This window comes from Balaenoptera acutorostrata, chromosome 12 (genome assembly GCF_949987535.1).
Source record: "Balaenoptera acutorostrata chromosome 12, mBalAcu1.1, whole genome shotgun sequence".
NCBI classification, from domain to species: domain Eukaryota; kingdom Metazoa; phylum Chordata; class Mammalia; order Artiodactyla; family Balaenopteridae; genus Balaenoptera; species Balaenoptera acutorostrata.
This window is the reverse complement of record NC_080075.1, coordinates 67,268,987-67,290,957: the sequence shown is the minus strand read 5'-3', so window position 1 is coordinate 67,290,957 and position 21,971 is coordinate 67,268,987. Positions and strand designations below refer to the sequence as shown.

General features: G+C 40.2%; 1 protein-coding gene across 12 annotated transcripts in view; it reads left to right on the top strand.

Moving 5' to 3' along the window:
- LTBP1 (latent transforming growth factor beta binding protein 1) overlaps window positions 1-21,971 on the top strand; it is a 432,848-nt gene that overhangs the window by 372,397 nt on the left and 38,480 nt on the right. For 7 of the 12 annotated variants that reach the window (XM_057557919.1, XM_057557922.1, XM_057557921.1 and 4 more), the window contains 2 exons: window positions 9,345-9,470; window positions 12,838-12,981. In XM_057557919.1, coding sequence (XP_057413902.1) covers window positions 9,345-9,470; window positions 12,838-12,981 — 270 coding nt within the window. The remainder of the gene's footprint in view (window positions 1-9,344; window positions 9,471-12,837; window positions 12,982-21,971) is intronic. The other 5 variants (XM_057557920.1, XM_057557927.1, XM_007191400.3 and 2 more) reach the window with 1 other exon arrangement.

Here is a 21,971-nt window from a genome sequence, read left to right as displayed (position 1 = left end):
ATGTTGCCATTACACACCTATTATGTGCCAGACTTTGTTCAAGGCTATGGACATACAGTGATTAGCAAAACAGACCTGGTCTCTGCCTTCTAGGAACTGCACTTGCAGGGCGCAAGCAGTAAATACACAAGTAAACGTTTCAAAAAGCATATGACCACAGATCATTATGCTGCTGCAAGGGAAAGAACAGAGTCAATGAGAGGAAAGAGGAGGGAAAGCTCATTTATCTCACCTGAAGGGTCTCTTAAGAAATGGCATTTGAGCTGAGCCCTGAGGAGTGAGTTCCCCATGGAAGAGTGAGGTGGTGTGGAGCGTTCCCAGGTGGAGTTGTAGGAAGGGCAAAGGCGCTGAGGTAGGAAAGTACTAGGTGCATTCAGGGAGGTGAAAAAGACCAATGCCTGGTGCTTAGAGGGAGGGAGGCACAGTGAGGGATGGACTGGAGAGTTGGGGATGGAATGTACAAAGCCTCACAGGAGACATTAAGGGTTTGAATATCATTCTAAGAATAACTGAAATAGACTGATAGATTTTAAGCAGGACAGTGATATACTATATTTCATCATTTCTAAGATGCATATTTTTTTCACACTTTAATATTGGGATGCTTCTTCCAGTTGATGTGATTTGTTTAAAAATAAGCAGTATAAAATACTTGAATTTGCAGAGCCTTTTTTCTTTCTCTTTTGATGGTATATAAAGTAAACTCTTAGGTTTGATGTTATTCAATACTCTATATTTTTAAAGTGTTCTTGCCCAGGGTACGTTTGAAAATGGGATTAGAGGGGCAAGAGAAAATTCAGGGTGTCTTCTCAGATGTTGTTCAGACCAAGCATATTGGTAGTTCAGGCTAGAGTAGTAACAGTATTATGGAGAGAAACGAATGACTCAAGAAATGGTTTGGAGAGAGAACCTGGTACTGGATTAGAACATAGTGTTGGTTTGGATGTAGGGTAAGGAGGAAAAGGGATACTGAGGATAGATCCCTGGTTCTGAATGTAGCAATTAGATATTTGGTGGCACTATTTGCTGACATGGTGAAAAATTAAGCAAAAAAAATTTTTTAACATCAAAAGTATGATTTGGGTGTATTGAGCTAGAGTTGCCTTTGAGATGTCCATGTGGGTGTGACAGTCAAGCAATTGGATCAAGTTAGGTCTGGTGTTTGAAAGAGAAGTCTTTGCTGGAGATACAAACTGGAAGTTCCCAGATATAGACGGTGTTTGAAGTTATTAGAATGGATGAGGCCATCAAGAGAGACCATGCAATGAGAAGAAAAGAAGGCCTAGAACTAAGCCCTGAAAAACACATCTAGGGGTCAAGTAAAAGAGAAAGACTGTGGAATGTAGCTAGAGGATTAAGAGAAAACCCTGGAGCATATAGGACCATGGAATCTAAGGGAAGAGCCTGCTTTAAGAAGAGGAGAGTTGTCAAGTGTGTTAAACACCACTGAGAGATCTATTAACATGACAATCAAGAAGAGTCCTTTGGATTTTACAAAATGATGACCTTATCAAGAGCCGTTTTGGTGGAGTACTATATATGAGAGCCACCCAGGAGCGAACGAGAACTAATGGGAATAGACACAGCACATGTAGGAAAGTCTGGAACCTTGACTGTTAAAAGGGGTGAGAAATATGGTTCTAGCCGAAGGGATTGTGTGTCCTGAGGCTCTTTGTTGTTTTTAAGATGATAGCAGGAAGTGTTTGATCCTGATGGAATGATCCAGTAGACAGGGAAAGGGCAGTAGAAGATGCAGGGGCAGAGAGGCCAGCTAGAAAAGCAAATAATCTGAGAAGCCGAGTATGGATGAGCTCCAGAAGGCACGTGGCATGGGCCTTGATACTGTTATCCCTGGAGAAAAACTGAAGAGGATTTAAGCAAAGAATTCTTTGGTTGGACTCTTTCAGTAGGTTAATCATCCTCTCATTGTGGAGGATGGGTTTGGAGTGGCAGTGAATGGCTGAGAGCACAAAACCCGGTAGAATGTCACTGCAGGAATTCAGATGGGAGATGAGGAGGCCCCGAGTAAGGTTGGAGAAGAGGGGAGAGATTGGAGATAGAACAAGAGAGAAAATCGGAGGAGTGCGATGCTTGTATGTGGGGAGGTGACCGAGGATGAGTCCCGTGTCTTCGGATAAGTTTGGGATTATGATAGTGATTTTAGGGTGGTTTTCCACTAGGGTATCTTTAACTGTGGTTGGTGAATGTATGTTTTTCATGTAATGACTGATTAAAATCAGAGCAGAGTTTAAGTTTTGTTTCTCGGGAACTTCTAGCTATTCCCAGATATCATTTGGGAGGCTGCTCTGGGTAATTTTTAAAGAATAATTCAAGTAAATCTCTTTTAAAGTAGTGAGTTTCAAGGCTGGAAAAAAAAATCTCTCATTGGCCAGCCTTGTTTTCCAGAATTTGGGGCTAGAAAGTTGGATTTGAAATAACTTGCTATATCTCTGTCATTTCTCGTTGCCGATCTTAGGCCACTAGCTTTCAAAACATACTTGTGAGCATCAAGGTCCACAGGTTTTCTCCTCAACTTCTTCTCTGTCAGGCAACAGCATGGAAGTCAGACTCTGCACAAGGATGTCGTCTTCTGTTGTTTTCTGGCTCATCCCCATTTCCCAGAACAAAGTTATTTTCCATAACAATAAGGCCCATATTCTTCAGCCTTGTTGACGTTGCCAGGCCTCAGTGGACCTTTTTTAAAAGGCTCTTTCCATATCCTATTGTGTTGTCTGGACCATCTCCAAATCCAGTTTTTAATTTCCTATTGGCTAAATTTTATTTTTTTTCTTTAGGCCTGCGCTCATCTTCCGTTTAATCCTGGCTTCTCTCCTATGCTGTGAGAGAGACCTTAATCCCTTTTGGGCCCACAGCCATGCCATTTAAAAATTCCTTTGGGCAGCTATTCAGCTGGTTTAACATTGTTCAGTCCCTCTTCTTGGCTGGGATTTACCGTCTCCTGGTCTCCTTCTGTTCCATTCAGTAAAGAGTCTGAGGGCTGCATTTCTCCTGAAGCAGGAACCCTACATCCCTTCCAGTGTAAGCCACCTTTCTTTGGCTCTGTTCTCCTAAGAGTCTAGTGCCAAATATTTAACCAATTCCAATTGGTCAGGAAGCCTTGGGCTGAAACAGTGGGTCATTCCTTCTCACGGACAGATCCAAAGAGCACCAATGCTGGACATGGTCCTGGGACATTCTGTGGGTTACACACCCCTGGTGCTTGATGGGTCTTTCTTTGCAAGGGTCTCCTAGAAAAATATCATCTTCAGGACCTACAAAACCTCAGATCTTTAGATTTCAGGTATGATGATACTTGATGTCAAGGCCTTGTTGAAGGACAAGAGGAGGTTACTTGATTAAACTGTAAGTCAGTAAGTGGTAAGTTGAGGAGTATGTGTTCTGACTTGCACCTTCGTAGTGGACACACTCCAGTGTACCTGATGGGCTCACAACTGGGTTAGCTCTGTTCATCCTCTCAGTTTTATAACCATGGTGGGAGGCAAGAAGATGTGGTGGATACAGCCACAAACTTAGATTCTGAAGATTGTTCCTTCATTAAGCTCTGCTCCTTTGCCAGTTGTACCACTGATTGACTGGGTAACCTTGAGGCAAGTTACTTCTCCTCTCTAGGCCTCAGTCTTCTGGTTCTTAAAATGAAGAGATTGAACTGAATAATCTTCAAAGTCTCTTTGAATTAAGATAAACCTTATCATTCATCTAAAAATGCTTTGATGGGGACTTCCCTGGTGGTCCAGTGGTTAAGACTTTGCCTTCCAATTCAGGGGGTGCAGGTTCAATCCCTGGTTGGGGAACTAAGATCCCACGTGCCTCACAGCCAAAAAACCAAAACATAAAACAGAAGCAATATTGTAACAAATTCAATAAAGACTTTAAAAATGGTCCACATCCAAAAAATCTTTTTAAAAAAATAAATAAAAATAAAAATGCTTTGATGATAGGAAGGCTTTTTCTTCCCAACCATCCAAGAGCTGTGGGGATTTTCCTATGAGTCATCCCTTTTCAAAAATGACACCCCGTTCCCATCATGCACCTCTCTAGAGAGCCCTGGCAGCAGAAGGAAGGCTTGTCAGAGAGCTCCTTCCTTGAATAGATGGATATGTCTTGCTCAGAATAAGGAAAAGGAAAAGCAAGAAAACAAAGGTAGGAGATGTTAAGAAAGTGAGAAAAAGACTCTTGTTAATTCAAAACAAAACAAAAAACTGAAGAGCATATCTGAAAAGAAGAAAACCACATCATTTATTTGACAGAATATACCCAAATACCCCTTTTCCCCATGCACATGGACTTTTCTGCATATAACACAGAACATCTAATGGAATCATTGAGGTTTTGTTATGAATTTCATTGTTGAGGTCTTTGAACACAGTTGTAATTTCTTGGTTAGTAAATAAAGTTTACCTGACCCCAGCTCCTTTTAGAAAATCATGTTTCCTCTCCATACTTTCATGTTATTCCATAGTTCACTTTACCTACGTGAGACTCGAAGGATATGGTACAAGGTTGGAATTCTGCTCTTATATGTAGAATCCCTAATAGCAGTTTTGAAAAACTTTTGGTCCATTGAGAAAATGGACTAAATAAAAAGCATACGGACAAGGAAAATTGATCTACCAAGTAGGACAGTGGTTAGGACCCTCAAAGTGTGGGCCTGTTGGTCATTGACAACATTGCTCCTTTAAAAATGAGACCCTGGCAGTTCTGTTCATCGAGGACTATGCTCTATTTCTCTTTCTGACATTTAGGTTATCTTGTTATTGGAGAATTCACATCAGTGATCTGCTTTCCTTGGTCTGTGTAACTTTTTCTTGAATTCATTTCCATTGAAATGGTAATATTTATATCTGCCTTGCTTAGTAAAATATAACTAACAAAAACTTGCATGAGAAATCAATTTTTACAGTAGTGTATCAAATTCATCTGGGTTGTCAGCTGAGAGATCTCTGGACAGTTATTCCTGTATCACTTACCTGGTGGACAGTATGACTGGTGATAGACAATATCATGCATGGCTTTTACAGATGCCCAAGCAAAATTCTTTTAGTAATTTAACAGAATCATCCTTCATTAAGCAAAAAGAAAATCTGTGATATATGAATCATTCAAAATTTAGTTTCATATTCAAAGTTCAACTTCAGCAAAAATGGGGTGGCTTTTACTCATCCATTTAATGAAGTTTGCATCTTGATCGGGCTTTTATTCTAGCATAATAATAAATTTTCTTAACATTTAGCTTTATTCTTAGAGTTAATCTTAGTTGTAGCAGTTCTTATAAATCTATTTATAGACAGGACTAACAATGCAAAAAAATCTCTGAGAGCTCATGTCATCAAAAAAAATTCTAATGAAATGATGTTTTTTTAAAATATAGGTCATCAGAGAAGTGAAACAAACATCCTCTTATTAAGCTATTACTTCACCTCATTGTTGAAACATGAAACTGCTGAAAGTTAGAGTATATCATTTTCATAAAATATTAGTTGTTGAAGAGCTTGTCTCCAGGCATTTTATGTTATTTTTCCTATTCGTTGAAATCCAAAATATTGCTCATCTAAACTTTCTCTGTTAATCACTATTACAGTAAGTCTGAGACTGCAAGACACCCAGTAATTCATAACCAGCTCAGGATTTGTTCACCTTAAGGTCAGTTATTCAGTCCCTGAGCTGGCAGTCATTAACAAGAAATCGTCATCTGTAAGTGCACAGAGTTCATAAAAAGAAAAGCAAGAGCTTTTACTTCAAGAATCTGGACTGAAAAGCCACCAGGTTTCCAGGCGCTGCTTTCCCTTCCTCCTCCTTTGCTGTCCACTGTCCCATTTCGTAGGGAATAAGTTGCTGGTGAGGTTTAGTTGAAGGTTCCCCACCCCCAAAAGTAGCCCTGATAAGCACGGTAATGTCCCCAAACACTCTGGGAGCACAAAGAAGGGTCCCTGAAATCTGCCACACAGGAGGGACCACACAGGAGGTGTCTCTTGGGCTGACCAAGGGCCAGGGAGAGTTTCTGAGCAAAGCGGACAGAGGGGAGAATTTCTAGTGGAGGAAGAGATGTGCACAAAATCAGTGAGAAATTAAAGACTCCAGGGTTTTCAAAGAACTCTAGTGCATATCCTCATACGACTGGAGCATAAATTAGGAAGGAGGTTGGCTAAGAACCACGGCCAGACATGTAGCCAGACGCCAGATGATGAAGGGGGCTCGGGGCTCTGGGCTCTGCTAAGGAGAGTGGTTGGTATTCTCTAGCCGCAAAGAGGTGTGGAACATTCAGAGCGAAGGAATGTCCCTGGCAGGTTTGCAGTTTGGTGGAGAATGGATTAGGGGGAGGCAGACAAGACCAGAGATAAACCAATTAAGAGTATGAGGAATATCAGGAAAGATAAGAGGGTATGATTGGGGAGGGATGAGGAGTAGGAGAGAGGGAAGGATTGACACTAAGGTTCATGGCTGGGGTGACGCGTTGGGTTCTCGGGAGAAGGGAATACAGGAGAAATGGTGAGTAAGTTCACTTACTATGAACATGTCCAATAGATATTAGATAAATGGTTCTAAAGGACAGAGGGCCAGCCCTTGAGAGAGACTGGGAGACCATCAGTACGTAAGTGGTAATTAAAGCACTTCTGTGTTTCTTTCCAGCCTTTAAATCCTGTGGTTCAGTGAATAACGGTAATCTCTTCAACAAGTGCCCATTTCAGGAAGTCTAAAATTAGCAGTGGCCTGTGTGAAGTGACTTGATGACACAGTGCAGTTACCCTTCTCATGGTTGTGATTAGTAAATCAATTGTGATCCCAGCCTGATGCTGACATTGAAAATCCCTCAGGGCAGATTTATTGAGTGCCTTTGTGTTAGATGCTGCAAGGGAGATTCATTTTTTTAAGATGTGAAATAATTTCATTGAGTTTTTCCATTGAAGTTGAGGTAAGATGAAGAGGCAAGAAAGGAAGGATAGAGGTGAGAGGGATTGCTCACGAAGGTCAGGAAGTGGGGTTTAGTAGGAAGACAGTGAATGTGGTTTTAGGCTTGGTAAGTTTGAGATGATAATAGAAGATGAAATGATCAAGAATAAGAAGGATCCTGACCGGAGACAAAGTTCTGGGGATTTGTGCCCTGTGAAGTCTGGAGAGTGTAGAAAGGGTGGAGAACAGAGAAGAAGGGGGTGCTGAGGATGAAGCAGATCCCAGGGAGGGCTGAGCCCCGGCAGACACCACCTTCAGGCTGGAAAAGGGTGACAGTGAGCCAGAGTGGTTAAAGGTAGAACGAGAATAATACTCTGCCTGGGGTCGTGAAAAGGGAGTTCAAGGAGAAGATGTTGACCAGACATAGAGGTCTAGGGTGATGATGATTGACTGGGAAATGATCATTGAACTTAACGATAGGTTGGCCATTGGTGTTTTTTCTCAAAGGGGTTTCGTGGGATAAAGAGTTAGAAAGACAGATCGTAGGTCGTTAAGGGAGGAGTAAGAGGAGGAGGAGTAATAATTATAATAGTAATAATAGTAGGTAACATGTACACTTCCTACATTTCATGCCAGGCAATGTTCTAAGCACTTTATACATATTATTTTGTAAATTATCATAGTAATTCTAGAAATGTACTAATATTAATGTTATTAGTATTGTTACTGTTTCCTTTTTACTGTTGAAGTATATTAGGAGATAAAAGCAATGCACGTAGATAGTTCTTTTGATATGTTTTGCAATGATAGAAGGAATGGAAAAACACGGTTGGTGACATCATGGTAAAATGAAAGCTTTTCCAAGAGATTTTAACTTTTTTGAAGGCAGTGAGGGAAGGAGCAAGGGAGGAATAATCGAAGATGCAGGGAGAAGGATGAGCAGGTGGGGCTATAGGAAGAAGAGACTGGTAGGGATGGAGAAGGGGCCCCGGACACAGTTTTTGAGTTGAGAAAATTAAGAAAAGTTTGTAGTCACTCATATTTTACAATTCAGAAGTGAGACAGTCTCTGAAGTTATGCTTGATAGTGTTGGACAATTAGGAAGAGAAGTGAGAGCGCTGCTGAATATCATTGCATGCATCTTCTTTTTCTTCTTGAAAAGTTTTTGACTTGGCGTTTAAAATTTTAGAAAGAGAAAACTCAACTTTATTAGTATGAACTCCCCCAAACTAAGTTCTGTCGAGTGCAATTTAACTTGTCATTTTCTTTATCATTTGTTATCTTATTTCTTTATTTGAACATAAACGTGAAATCCTCTTCACATGTATTTGGATGCCGTAATTGCATTTTCTCTTGATTGTTTTTCCAAAAACTTGTGTTTGGGGCCTGTGTAGTCCAGAGGCAGAGAGGACAGGGAGCCTGGAGGGTGGAATGTGCAGTGTGGCCATAAACAAGGAGAACGGGAGTGATGGGGATGGGAGAATGGAGAGGAAAGTGAGTAGCTGGGAGGGTAAAGAAGAACTGCATCAAAAAGTCCATTTGTAACTTCACAATTGAGACATCACTTTTATGAGAACATTTTTATTAACAGGGGATAGAAAGCACAGGACTACTATCATCAAGTTTATTATAGAGAACAAAGTGAATTTACAAGTTGGCCACTGGCTAATCAGTTGGAGCAACACTGACATTTAGGACCTGAGCGGCTATAACTTGGTGACAGGAAATTGTTTCTTGTGAATAAAGTCTTTTTTCTAGAATAACTGGGAATGGCTGGCTGCACCACTGAACTTATCAGATCAAATCCTCCCCCTCCCCCTCCCCTCCCCCTCTCCCCCTCCCCCTCTCCCCCTCCCCCCTCCCCCTCTCCCCTCCCCCTCCCCCTCCCCTCCCCTCCCTCCTCCCCTCCCTCCTCCCCTCCCCCCCTCCCCCTACTCCCATCCCCCATTCCCAGCCCCCTTCATGGGAATGCTGTTTAGACTTGACCAAGGTTATCTCTAGGGTTGAATAAACCTTTGCCCAGGCAGGCCAATGCTTTCAGCTCCCAATTCGCCAGGTAGAACTATTAGCATTTACGGCAATCAAAACAGGTGACAATACTTTCACATGTTTCTGCTGTAGGAATCTCCTCTCCTTGGAAATAAAGAGTTGAAAACATTTAGAAAACACTGACCGTGGCAACTGCAGCAGTCATTTCAGTTTGAAAACATTTCCTGAGGAAAAGTAAATGTTTTCTTTCTCATAGAACCCAGTATTTTGTCTAATGAGATACGTTCATCAAAACATTTTATGTATGTGTAAAATGTTTTAGAAGTTCATTCTGTGTAAACATGATCATCTCATACTAATCGGGGTGTGTTGAGCACCTCTGTCTATCCATTAATAGCTGGTGTCTGTCTATGTTTTGTGTCTCATGGTCAATGTCTTTTTTGCAGATATTGATGAATGTGTAAACAACACTGTTTGTGACAGTCACGGGTTTTGTGACAATACAGCTGGCTCCTTCCGCTGCCTCTGTTATCAGGGCTTTCAGGCCCCACAGGATGGGCAAGGGTGTGTGGGTGAGTTTTTAGATTTTTTTCTCCCGACATGTTTCATATCTCTCTATCGAAAAGAAATCAAAGTCATCAACCACAGGAGAGATGGAAGCAAGACAACTGGGCAGAATTGCATCATAATTTGATCTTGTCGTCTGGTTTGGAGATGTGCAAAAAGATCCTGTGGCTTCTGAAATGGTTAGGGACATTCAGAAATAGAGAAGCATAACTTTGGGTTTAAATGTATATTAAAAAGAGCATCTGTTTAAACTCTTAGCTGGGTATGCGGAACGCTTCAGTCCCTCCTGCACAGGAAATAGAGTCTGGTGTGTGGTGGAGCTTGTCTGTCTTCAAAATGCACCTCCCTTAGGCAAGTGCATTTAAGGAAAAGTGTTGGCAAGAGTTTCTGTTTCCAGGAATGACACCCGTAAAATGATGCTTTGGATTGTGCAAGCATATTTCTTCAATCTGTTCTGGGATTGTCGGAGCTGGAAGGAATCTTGAATATCATCAGATGTCCTAGAATATGGTCCAGCACATGCTCACATAAAAGAAGATACTTTATAGTTCATGTTCTCATCAGCCATGATTTCTTTAAGTGAAATTCATTATGAAACATATGCAATTAGAGCAGTTAAATGGGAAGGAGGGTATTCATTTCGTAACTTCACCGATAACAAGGCTTTTTCTTTATTCTTAATTAAGGAGGAAACCTGTGGTCGTTACATGGCAGATGACACTTGTCAAGGAGTCAGTAACTTTTTAGTTTGGAAATTTGCAATTAAAGCACCAGTTCATTTCCCATCCAGATTAAACTGGAAAAGCAAAATCTAGAAATTGAACAATAAAAGCACTTGAATAGTAACCGCCTTTAAGCTAACACTGTCATTAACACTTGTTCCAATTCCTGCTGTAGTCTCCTTTGCACTAAAATACAAGTGGTGAAAACCATCTGCTATTCACTAAATATTTTGACTTAATGGGTTATGTGGTTTGGCCCCCACTTAACCTTCTCCGCCTCACCACCTGCTTCTTCCCCATTTACGTTCCTGCAGCATAAAACTGCTTATGGTTGTTCACGTAACTGGGAAGGTATTAGGCTGTTGTTTGCTCCTTCTGCTGGGAATATCCTCCTGGCCTCCCCTTCCCTGAGCCTAGATCCATCCCACGTGTTCCTAAAGCTGGAAGTTAGATGTCATCTCCTCCCAGATACCATCCCTGCTCCACTTCTCACTCCAACTGAGCTGTGATCCCTCCTCCTGCTTCTGGAAAACTTTGAACAAATTCTATTATAGTACTTACAACCTTTGTTGCAATAATTTAATCATGTATGTACTGCCTGCAGCTGCCTTTTCCAAGGCAATACGCTCCGTGTGATTGAGAATTTTGTGTGTCTCTCTCTCCTTGCTGGGCCTAATGTTTGGCCTGTTGTAGGTGCTCAGTAAATGTTAACTGTTACCTAACGAGGTATCAGATGTCAAACCACTGACACCACAGCTCCTGGGCTCCTGGTTAATGTTCATTTCTAACCAGTCAGAGGAGCACACTGAACCCATGTTGATGCTTCATTTTGACCCATAAAATACCACCCTTATAGAAGGAATATTTGTTATGTTAATGAACCCAACAAATATCGTTATATTTGTCTGTTTCTTCTCTCTTTGAAAAATATTAACTGAACACCTCTTATATGTACCTCACCACTCTGGGTGTTCTATAGAGTTTAAGAGATGAATCAGCCCTCTGGGACCAGCCTTTGGCCACACTTTTCCCTCTGCTTGGACCCTGGCTGCCCACCCTTCTTATCTACGCATCCTTCAGGTAGAGCTTGGCTCCTATATCACTTCCCTAACCCACCCCTGCACTTAAGGTCCACTGTTCCATGCTGTCATCGTGCTCTGTACTTTTCATTCCTAGCACTTCTCCTGGCCTGTATGATTATCTGATTAATTTCCCTGACTTGACAGGAAGCTCCCTGAAGACAGGAGTTGGGCCTGCCTGACTCATTATTGTCTCCCCAGTCTGACCCATAGAAGTAAACTATAAAATATTTTTTGATTGAATGTACAGTCTGGTAGGAGAGATTTCAATAGCCCTGGAAATATTACAAGTTAGAAAGTAGAAAATTCCATTTGACAGTTACCTAAAATTGATAAATGCAAACTGGCAAATTTCTAAAGTCAATTTTTCTGGTCTAGATTATAACTGTCCAGGTTGATTAAATATACCAACTGTCTGCTTTACTTTGTCATAATATCTTTACATAAGCAAAACTCAGCTCATTGGATTTATATCTGTTTATATACAAAGTGAAATGGAAAACCGAGGTAATTATCCAAATAAGTCAAGAGACAAACTTTTTGTCCAATTAACTGGGAATAGCAGGTGAAAATAGTATTTTTTTTCCTGACTGATTTGGATAATTGCTCAAATTTTTAACTTTGTATAAACCATCTCAGAGTGTGCTCATGAAAACTGATGTTTGTACATGTTTAATCATGTTTAATGCATAAAATACATGAGCATTTCAGATGCCAAGTCAGGTACTTTGTTTAACTGGACACTCATTAATAAAATTTCTTCAGAGGAGAATGGGTAAAAAGTAGTATTGGGCAAGGGCAAACATAAAATTAGCCTTTCTTTATGGCTATGTACTTAAATAAAATGGACTTATCTGTGAGTTTTTAGTGTTTTAATTAAGTATATTTAAGTACAAAAGAAAAATATCTGGCAAAATAGAAGTTACACTGTGGAACACCAACAGAATTTTTAAAGGCATCGTGAAATCACTGAGGAGTTACTGGACCAGTTTGTTTCCCATGAATGATTAATGTAGCCCAGTGACTACTTACAGGCGTTGTTCCTTCATTTCTCAAAGGGATACACAACCTGAATTCTGGTTGTTAAGTTATGGACATTTTGGCTGCTAGGAAACTATAGTTTTAGACATTTGAGTAGATTTAAAACAATTTCTAAAAATGCACTTAAAGAATTCTGCAGTTTCTGAAGTGCCAGTGCTGCTAATTTTCCTTGAATTAAGAACTGAGAGAGAAGTGTCGTATTATTTAAGACCTCATTATGTCAAAAAGTCAGGGAAGAGAAAATTAAACAAAGTGTACATACGATGCTTGCAGTACAATTCCGAGTTGTTCCTTAAAGCCAGGATCGGAGTTTGGAAACTTTGCTTTGTGTTTTCACGGTCCTTTCACACAAACCAAAGCTTTCAGCCCTGCCTCTGGGAGCCCCTTCCCCCAAATAGCTGAAGGGTTTGATTGCTCCCAGGGGGTCACCTTGTTTCCAGCAGACACCACTAGTCTTGGCACAGCTGGTAAAACAAAGAGCTGTCAGGAGTGAGGAACACGTCTGACTTGATCTGTGCTCCCTTTTCCAGATGTGAACGAATGTGAGCTGCTCAGTGGCGTGTGTGGTGAAGCCTTCTGTGAAAATGTAGAAGGGTCCTTCCTGTGTGTGTGCGTTGATGAAAACCAGGAGTACAGCCCGATGACTGGGCAGTGCCGCTCCCGGGCCTCGGCAGGTAAGTGACACTGTGTCGGGACGGAGGGCTTCTCTCAGAGACCTGTACCTACACAGGTCTGGGCCAAACACTCTGGGAGTGAGGAAGAGATAACCAAATATTTTGGTGCCATGCTGTTTCTGGAAGCTTCCATGCTCTTTCCGAGCCTGCCTTATCAGTGGAGTTAGGATGTGGGTGACGACTGTTGGAGCTACATAGCCTCTAATGTGCTTTCCAACCCGGAGACGCCATGGGTAGGGTGAAGGATCCAAAATGATGAGCACATTGGCTGGGAATTGCCTAAAACTCAGAGCCGTCAGCCCAGGCTTTAATATGGCAACATCTCATTAAGTTGCATAATGCTTCTTTCTTGGCCCTTGGAGAAACGTTTTTTGACACTTCTCTAAATTGAAAGCAACATAAAGGCCCGTCAGGATCTACAAAGACTTCCTTCCACTTGGAATTCTTAAGGTGTGTTTTGGGGTTTTTTTCCCCCAGAATTTGGCCTAGAGAGTGGCTGTGATTGTGTTTGTTTAAAATTTGATTGAGGCTGTGTCATCATGGTACATATTGAAGTGGAGAGCTGATGCTTTTCCAGATAAATCATCAACTTCCAGATCACCGGTTTAGTTTATGCCATGTGGCTAAAGCATGGTTGTATTTTGAGGGAAGCAGGAGACTAAATGGTCCTTTGAGACCCAAATAAAATGAAACATAGACTGTGTTACTCAATCCCAGTTGATTTTATCTATGCTTCTAAGAAAGCTTTCCGCTCTTCCTCAATAGGGTACACCTGTTCTGTGTGAGATAATTATCTTTGCAAGCAATAGGGAATAAAATATAACAATATTTTCATCCACACACATTTTCTTCTCAATGATTAAATATAGAAAGGTGATGGGTGCAGAATTAAATGTACGGGCAGTAATTCAAAAACACTATGACGGGAAAGAGAGTGTTTCTGGAGGGAAGGGTTGCTCTTCCTTCAGTGACCACCCCTGCAACTCATGAGCCATAAAGAAAAGACTTTTCATTTTAGCTCTACTTGTAATGGAAAAAAACAAACCAAAAATCAAAAACCTGGCTGGTCAATAACAGGACTGGTGAAGTAACTGCCTTTTTCTTATTTGTCTTTGGTTCTATAGAGTAGCACCTTCCCCGTAGTATTATTTTGACTGGAATAATTCACATATAATATTGTATAGTCATTAAGTCATCTATATGAAGGTTAGGTAGTCATGATAGATGCATGTTGTACAATGTCAAGTGAAAAAAAAGATACTCCAGTGATCACTATCTGTGGAGGGAGGGAAGGAAGGAAGACGTAAAAAGATAATTATTAGAATTAATGGAAATTTTAGGTTTTTCCTTTATTTTCCAAACTTTTTGTAACACTTTAAACTGGAATGACCAGGGTTCTGGTCTGCTATTTTGTGGCTATGTAAGCTTGGGCATATCATTCAACATCTATGAGTTTCAATTTTCTCACCTATAAAAGAAAGGTTATATTTACCTCACAGAGTTTTATGCTTTTTTAAAAAATTATATATGTAAAAGCCATTTGTTACTAAGTACTATATGAAGTATTAAAATGAATTATTAAAATCCAAACACATAAGGGTTATCTATTTCTCTTCCTTTTGTGATCTCTTCTGAGATGGTGGGTTTTTTAAACTATGAGTACAGTTTTGCTGGAATGTTTTAGTAATGTCAAGAAGTGGTTTGTTCAGTTCACATAGCTTCAATTAAGGTACATGTCTGGGATCCTAAAGTTTGCTCATGTCTTTTTTAGAGATTAATAATGCTTTAATAGGATCATGAGACCATCTGAACCAGTTTTGATGAACTGGATTAGCTCACTGTAAACTACTTCTTAAAACTTTACAGCGACTCTTTTTGTAAGCCTTGTTCCTCGTCTCCTATTTTTTAAGTTCTTCTGTAACCAAGTCCTTAACACCTGCTTTGCCTTTTTGCTCTCTTTATCTCCTTGTTCTCTCATTGACTCTTTCTGGAAAGTTCTTCCAGTCAGAGTTCACTAAGTACTCTCCTGCTTTTGCAAAGACCAGCATTTTGAATACTCAGCTTCCTAAAGCTTGTCTGCCAGTGAATACATAGTTTCTCTTTCCACTTAACATTATATCTGATCCTTTAATAGTTTCTTGCTTATTTTCCCCATAGTTCTCTGGCTTCTGCCAAATATTGTACCTACTCAGTTGTTTTATTGGTCCATGTCAGTATAATCTGCCTTAGTAACTGGATAAGCTTATTAATTTGTATAGTTCCTGGCAATTCTGACTTCTACCATACCTCAATTTGTAGGGCTCTTGGCAAATTCGAACTGATTGTATGGAGTCTTAAGATGGTCTATGATAACCTCTTCATTTTAGCAATTCTCTATCCTGAGAGATAGATCAGCTATAAACTGCAGCAGGAGTTTCCCTCCCTGACTTCATCAGACTTCATAGCTCATTTGTTTGAAAAAGGTGATTACAACTGGAAATCATAAAAAAAGATAATACATCTTTTAAATATTTAAGTTTTAACTTAAAGCACGTAATGTACATGTATTCCCCAGTCTCCGAAGAAGAGCCGAGGTCTGTCTTTGAGTAGAAATCCATTTGCATTCTGTATGGGCTTGTCTTGCATAAACCACATCTATTATGCATTATCTGCACCGCCCAGTTTAAAGGGTGTAAGAATTTAAAGGCCTTTGCTGAGTAAATAAGTGCAAAGTCACTTTAGGTTTTCATATTTTTTTTTCAATTTTCTGCAGTTGTCTTATCCATTCCTAGTTTGATAACCTTTTTTATTTCTTTTTTACTTTTTTTAACCTTAGTCTTTCTAAAGGTTTAACTTGTTCTAGAAACAACTCTTCTACTCATTCATATTTTATTGGTTTATATACTATTTAATTATGTAATTACAATAATCAATACATTGGCACAGTGTTTGAGAATGAACATAGCTGAGTCTTGGTTGGCATACCGCTCAACACGTCAGTACAGAAGTACGCTGACCCACCTGAGAACAGCCAGCTGGCTGTGAGCCTTCCACCTGCTTGTGGGCATTAGCCAGGATGTTTTTCAGAGGACAGGAGAACATTAGTTCATCTAACAAGGTGGTTAAGTGGAGGCTAGTTAAAAGTTTGTATCATACTCCAATCAAAGAATCTGCTGTTATACAGAACAAAACATTTTGTACCAAATTTAAGTTAAAGTTTTTATCAAGATAGGATTCAAATTAATTTCATTATATACATGATAGACTAACAGCTTAGATCTCATCCCTCCTGGAAGGTAATTAGGAAAAGAAAGATACATTTGCTCTCTAGGCTGTAATATTTTTCCTCGGCTTTAAAATTTCCCCAGGGCAACAGACATTCCAACAAGGAGCAGTACCATCCTCATCTGAAGTGGTATCTCACTGAGGACGGAACTGGGGCTGGATGTCAGCAAGGCAGATTTCAGATCAGTATGCAGAAGAACTTTCCAATAGCTAGAGAGAGTCAGCAGATAACTGTCTCATGAAATCGTGGGTGTTTCCTTAGAGGTGTCCGATAACAGGTGAGATACTCACTGGCTGGCAGAAGGGCTCCTACTTCCAGCATGACATTGTCCCAGGTGACCTTGAAGGTACTTTTGACCTTTAATGTCCTAGGATTTTTATTTCGAAAATATTGTGTATTTGTAATGGATCTGTACCATAACCTGGAAGGTTATTACAAAGGTTATACCATAACCTTTGTAATGGATCTATACCATGACCTTGAAGGTACTTTTGAACTTTAATGTCCTAGGATTTTTATTTCTAAAATACTTCTTGGCTCCCACCTAATTTTTTAGGTCTGGTCTAATGTTTTCATTGCCTGGGCCTTTGGCCACTAATTTACATTGCTATACATTGCGTAAAAGCACCTGAAACAGAAATAACTAAAAAATGTCCATATCAGACCACTCATCACCTGTAAGAGGGTATAGCTATGAAATATAGCCTGATGCTTATATTTCCTCAGTGCCTGTGATAATTACTCAATAAAAACTTTATGTCCTTGGGCACTCTAAGGGAAGCAGTAAATATTTAGTGTTGACAACTGCAGCCTTCAAGCCTTACACACAAAATGCTGTTCTCTGTCTTGATTGGTGCACAGAGGAGACTCTGTGGTGGGAACTGAATTTTATTTTTAAAACAGAAGGTATAATGAAAGGAACACAAAGATATATATTATAATTAATGCAGGTGTGCCTTGCTTTAAGAAAACAAAGTAAACAAGATGAGAAATTATAAAACATGTGAATCAGGCTGATTATTTGCATTGTGTAATAATTGTTCTTCACTTTAAGACAAGCAAATAAACAGGATCAGAAATTAAAGATCTATAAATAAACAAGATCAGAAATTAAAGATTATTTGTATTATAAAATAATTGTTCTTTACACAGTTCATGATAGGGTTTCCTTAAATATCAGTTTTCTCTAATATATTTGAGAGCTTATTCTCACATCGCAAGCTAAGTCCTAGACCACTACATCTAGAAAGCACCCTAGTGTTTTTCCAGCCCAGCAACTTTATTTCCAGGTAAGGAAGCCGAGGCCCAGAGAGAAGTTCTAAATGTTATATGTAGGGCCATATTGCTAACGACTGGCAGAATTGGCCCAGGAACTCGACTCCAGGGTCTTTCCCCTTAATTCTACTTCTCAAGGCTGAGGACCCCATGATAGCACATTCTTTTAAAAATTGGCTTCCTTTTCACTATATTTCTTTGTTTTGTTCTCGTTATTGAAACAATGCATATTCTTAGAAAATTGGCAAATACAAAAATATATCAAAAAAGAAAATCGCCTGCTGTGTTACCGTCCAGGGATAATCCCTGTGACCATGTTGACCTCCAGATTCTTTGAAGGGGCATCCCTACCTCTACTGAACTGTCTCCCAGTTGATCCTCAAGGCATTGAGATCGGGCCCTCAGACCCTTCATCTGGGTGAAACTCTTTCCTCTTGTGACAGTAGTTTCTCATCTTCCCTCCCCCTTTCCCTTTTATTGATTTCAGGACATTACTCTTCCCTGTGTCCTCCTACCTCTTGCACTGGTCTTTTTCTGTCTCATTCTTGACTCTTTCGCCATTCCTCAAATAATAACGTCCCAGAGAGTTGCATGGTTAGCCCTCTTTTTTACTCTGTATTCTTCTCCTGGGATATTTTATCCTCTTCTCCAAGTCAACTTACTTGGAGTATTACTTACTTGGTGTGGATGACCAAGTGAATATCTATGCCTCTCCACCTCTCTCTTGAGTGCCACACTCCTATTTCCAGCTGCCTGTTACTGGACCTTCCTCCCAGGGTGTCTTGGAAGCATCTCTGCCTAAAATTATCCAAAAGCAAATTAATTACCATTCCCTCTCCAACCTGTTACTCTCCCTGTGTACACTCATTAATTGCCAAACATACATACTGTAGATCCTGAAGTCATACTTCATTTTTCTCTCCATCCATCCAAGCCATCATAACATTCTGCTATCTCTACCTCAACAGTATCCTTCAAATCTCTCTGCTCCTCTGCTACCACTGCCCTGGGCCAGTCCTTCAGCCTATCTTCCCTGGACTGTGGCACTTGCCTCCTGACTTCTCTCCCTGCCTCTCCCATCAGTTCCTCTTCCACATTGCTGCCAATTCACGTTTTTGAAACATACATCTGGTTTTAAACCCTTAAAACTTTCAGCTGCTTATTCCTGCCTCCAGCATGAAGTCCAAATCCATCAGCAGGGTAACAGGACCCTTATGCTCAGTCATTCATTCCTCTTTGTATTGTCTGTCACCCAGCTCACTGCTAGGCATCGTGCCTGACCTACAGCAGACACTGTAGCCTATTGAGTAATAGGCTTCTCCGCATTCGAGAATGTGTTCCTTCTCTATCCCATCATCTCATTCCCAGCTCATTCTGCAGAGTAAGAATTATTCATTTTATCAAAGATATCATGGATCACACTTAATTGATCTATTCACACTTCTAGGTAGAGGGGACAGTACCCCTATGTGCTTTGGTTAAATTACAAGTAGAGCAAAAAAAAAAAGAGCAGGTCCCTGCTATCAGGGGACACTGTGCAAATCATCCTCGTGGTTCTGACAACTGAACCTAAACAGCATGCTTGTTCTCTGTTCCTGGAGAGGTCCACTACAGGTTTTGTGTATGTACATGTTTTTTTAAAGGCATGAGACCACATATAATATCACTCAACCGTTATATTTGGCACAGTGGGTTTTTTTTTTTTTATGTGTTTAGGTAACCTGTAAAATAAATTAACTTTGGGAGAATTTTTTTAAAATAATTTCTCGGGAATTAAGTATTGCTAATTTAAAGACTACATACCTTGGATACCAGATTTTAATGGATACTCTTCTAGGACACCATCTTTTTAATTAATAAAAAACTGCTTCTAATTGTCCTGGATCTAATCAACACAAAGAGAATAACCCACAAATGATGTAAACGAGAAAATAAAATCATATTCAAATTAAAAAATAATAATAATAATAATTTCTGATTAAAAAAAAGACCTTTGGTAGGAAAAAAATTAAAGACAGTGAAACCACAGTATTTAGAATGCAAACATTGTAAAATGCCATAAAACTCCTGAGGTCTTATTGTGTATTTGTAATGGATCTATACCATAAATGTAGCTAAGGCTGAGGAAAATATGCTCATTTGTAATTTAAAAAAAAAAAGGGGTCAGGTTTCTTCCCACCTTCAAAAACAAGAGTGAGAAGAGTTTACTACCAAATGATGCTTTTATTTTCATGAGGTTTTATGCTTGCTGTGTATAGTATCTAAAATGAGTTTTTAATAAAGAGGTGTTGATATTTGAATGAACTGACATATCAGTTGAGTAAACCATGTACATAAACCATTTTATCCTCTTAATACAAGAGACACCCACACTGTTGCATTAGAAATGCATTTTGTATCCTAGAATTCACTACCAATAAGGCCTGTTTGTACAGTTCCTTTTAAACGTTTCCAGATATTTTACATGTCGCTGCAGATGTGGCTTTATTCTTGAGGTCGTCCTCACAGGGCCTCGCCATGCACGTGCGCCGGTGTTGTGACGGCTCTCCTGCTGCTGTGACGTCATCTCCTTTCCGTCTGTGCTGCCTGTTGCACCTCGTCCCAGTGTGCGTCTCCCACTTTTCTTTCTCCGGGGCGCTTTATTCTGCCTTCAGGAGTCTCTTCTTTCACCCAGATCTGCCCGCTTTTCTTCTGACTTCTCCAGTTTCTAATAATATTTCCATCATTGAGACTTTCACTTCTCACCCTCTCCCCAGCCTGTTCCTATCCCAGGCTCCTTCCTCCCAGTGCCTTCTAACTTCTTCACCAGAAAAAGCAAAACCCAAAATATCCTCCATTCCTCCTGGCAAGGATGAGGCGACTCTCTTCCAGTAGAGACTGGCATTGTCCTCTGCCTCAGCACCTAAGTCACAAACACACCTATCACTTGTTCACATGTTAATGCATCCCTGCCCCGTTCTCTTGTTCTCAAAATCAGTTCTGTGACTCCTTCCACAGACCACTTCTCCCCTTGCCCGCTCTACCCACACAGACCTAAGGATAGTTGTACTTTTTACTCCTCACCTCTGTCACACCTTACTTTCTAGCCAATTTTTTTTAAAAGTTTATTTTTCAAGAACTTGACTCAAAGTATCAGCTCCTCCAGGCAGCCTTCCAGGATTGCCTTGCCCCCTGACCCTTTACAGTGTGGCTTACACGCCCAACTTGCTTTCCTTGCACTGTCATGCCTGACTACCTGATTGACGTCTTTAAGGATAGGCACTGTGTGAAAGAATCTGCTTTGAAAGTATTTTTGCTCTTGTACTTCACTTTCTAAACTTTATTTTGACTTCTTCCATGTCTTTTACTATCTGAAGTTACCGCCTTTCTACGATCTTCCTTTTTATCCGCATCCCTTCATGTTCAGTCCATTCCTATTGTCAGTGCTTATTTTCTGAAACTCACCAATGGCTTTCTTTTAAATTCCACTTAAAACACACACACTTCTCATCTTCCAAGTCTTTGAATGAGAAAACTAAGGGAAAAAATGAATTTCCAAGTTCTCTTTTACTCCCTTTGGATTATTACACTGGAATGCTTTCTCTCATAAAAGTATGAGTTGGTATAAAACATTAGTGCCTGTGGTGATTTTTAAAATAAAGAGAATAAAGCTTCCTGAGTAATCCTATTCAAAGTCATTTGCTGAACATTATTACAGACACAGAGTTTTATAAATTGGTGTCTTTTTCAGGACTAGGGCAGGTGTTTCATTTGGGGGCATTGTTTACTCACACATATTTGTGATGTGACTCTTGGGTCACTGCCATCATCCTGTCTCAGAAGGATATGGAGGGGATTGGCATCTGAAGGCCTTCAGAAAATATTGCAAATGGAAAGTGAAAGCAAAGGCAAGGGCCCATTTAGAATGTTTGTGTCCACTCTAACCAAAGAAATGTTCCAGATCTCCCCACTCCAGCAGCAAACCTAAGATTAGACATATTTAGGGAAAGACTAAAGCAGGAAATAATCCTGTAAGTGACGAAGCAAGAGAGAAGAGCTTCTAGAAAGGGCAGTTCACCAGTGGTACCTACTGCTCAAACCCTCTCTTTAATATTCAGAGCAAGGGAAGAGGGTCACGCTGTATGCGGCTTTGTCACTGAACTCTACATCAGCAGGATTATCTGCTGCCCCCAGGGCAAAGGCAAAGCAAAACAAACTCATGCTCGCTGAAATGCTAAGAAGCTGAGCCCCATAGAAGAGGTTTGGGGAGAGCATTAGGCACTGGACATTGGACCCAACCTAAATGTTCTCCTCCAGAAAGGAAGGATGCTCTACGACCTGCGCCGTCCAGCTCATGGAGTTACTTTGTGTGTCACGTGAAAAGCATCTGTGAAAGTTTCTTCAAAAAAGACACACACATGAGAGGTCCAAAAACTCATTTCTTATCAGCAGCCATACATACCCCTGGGAT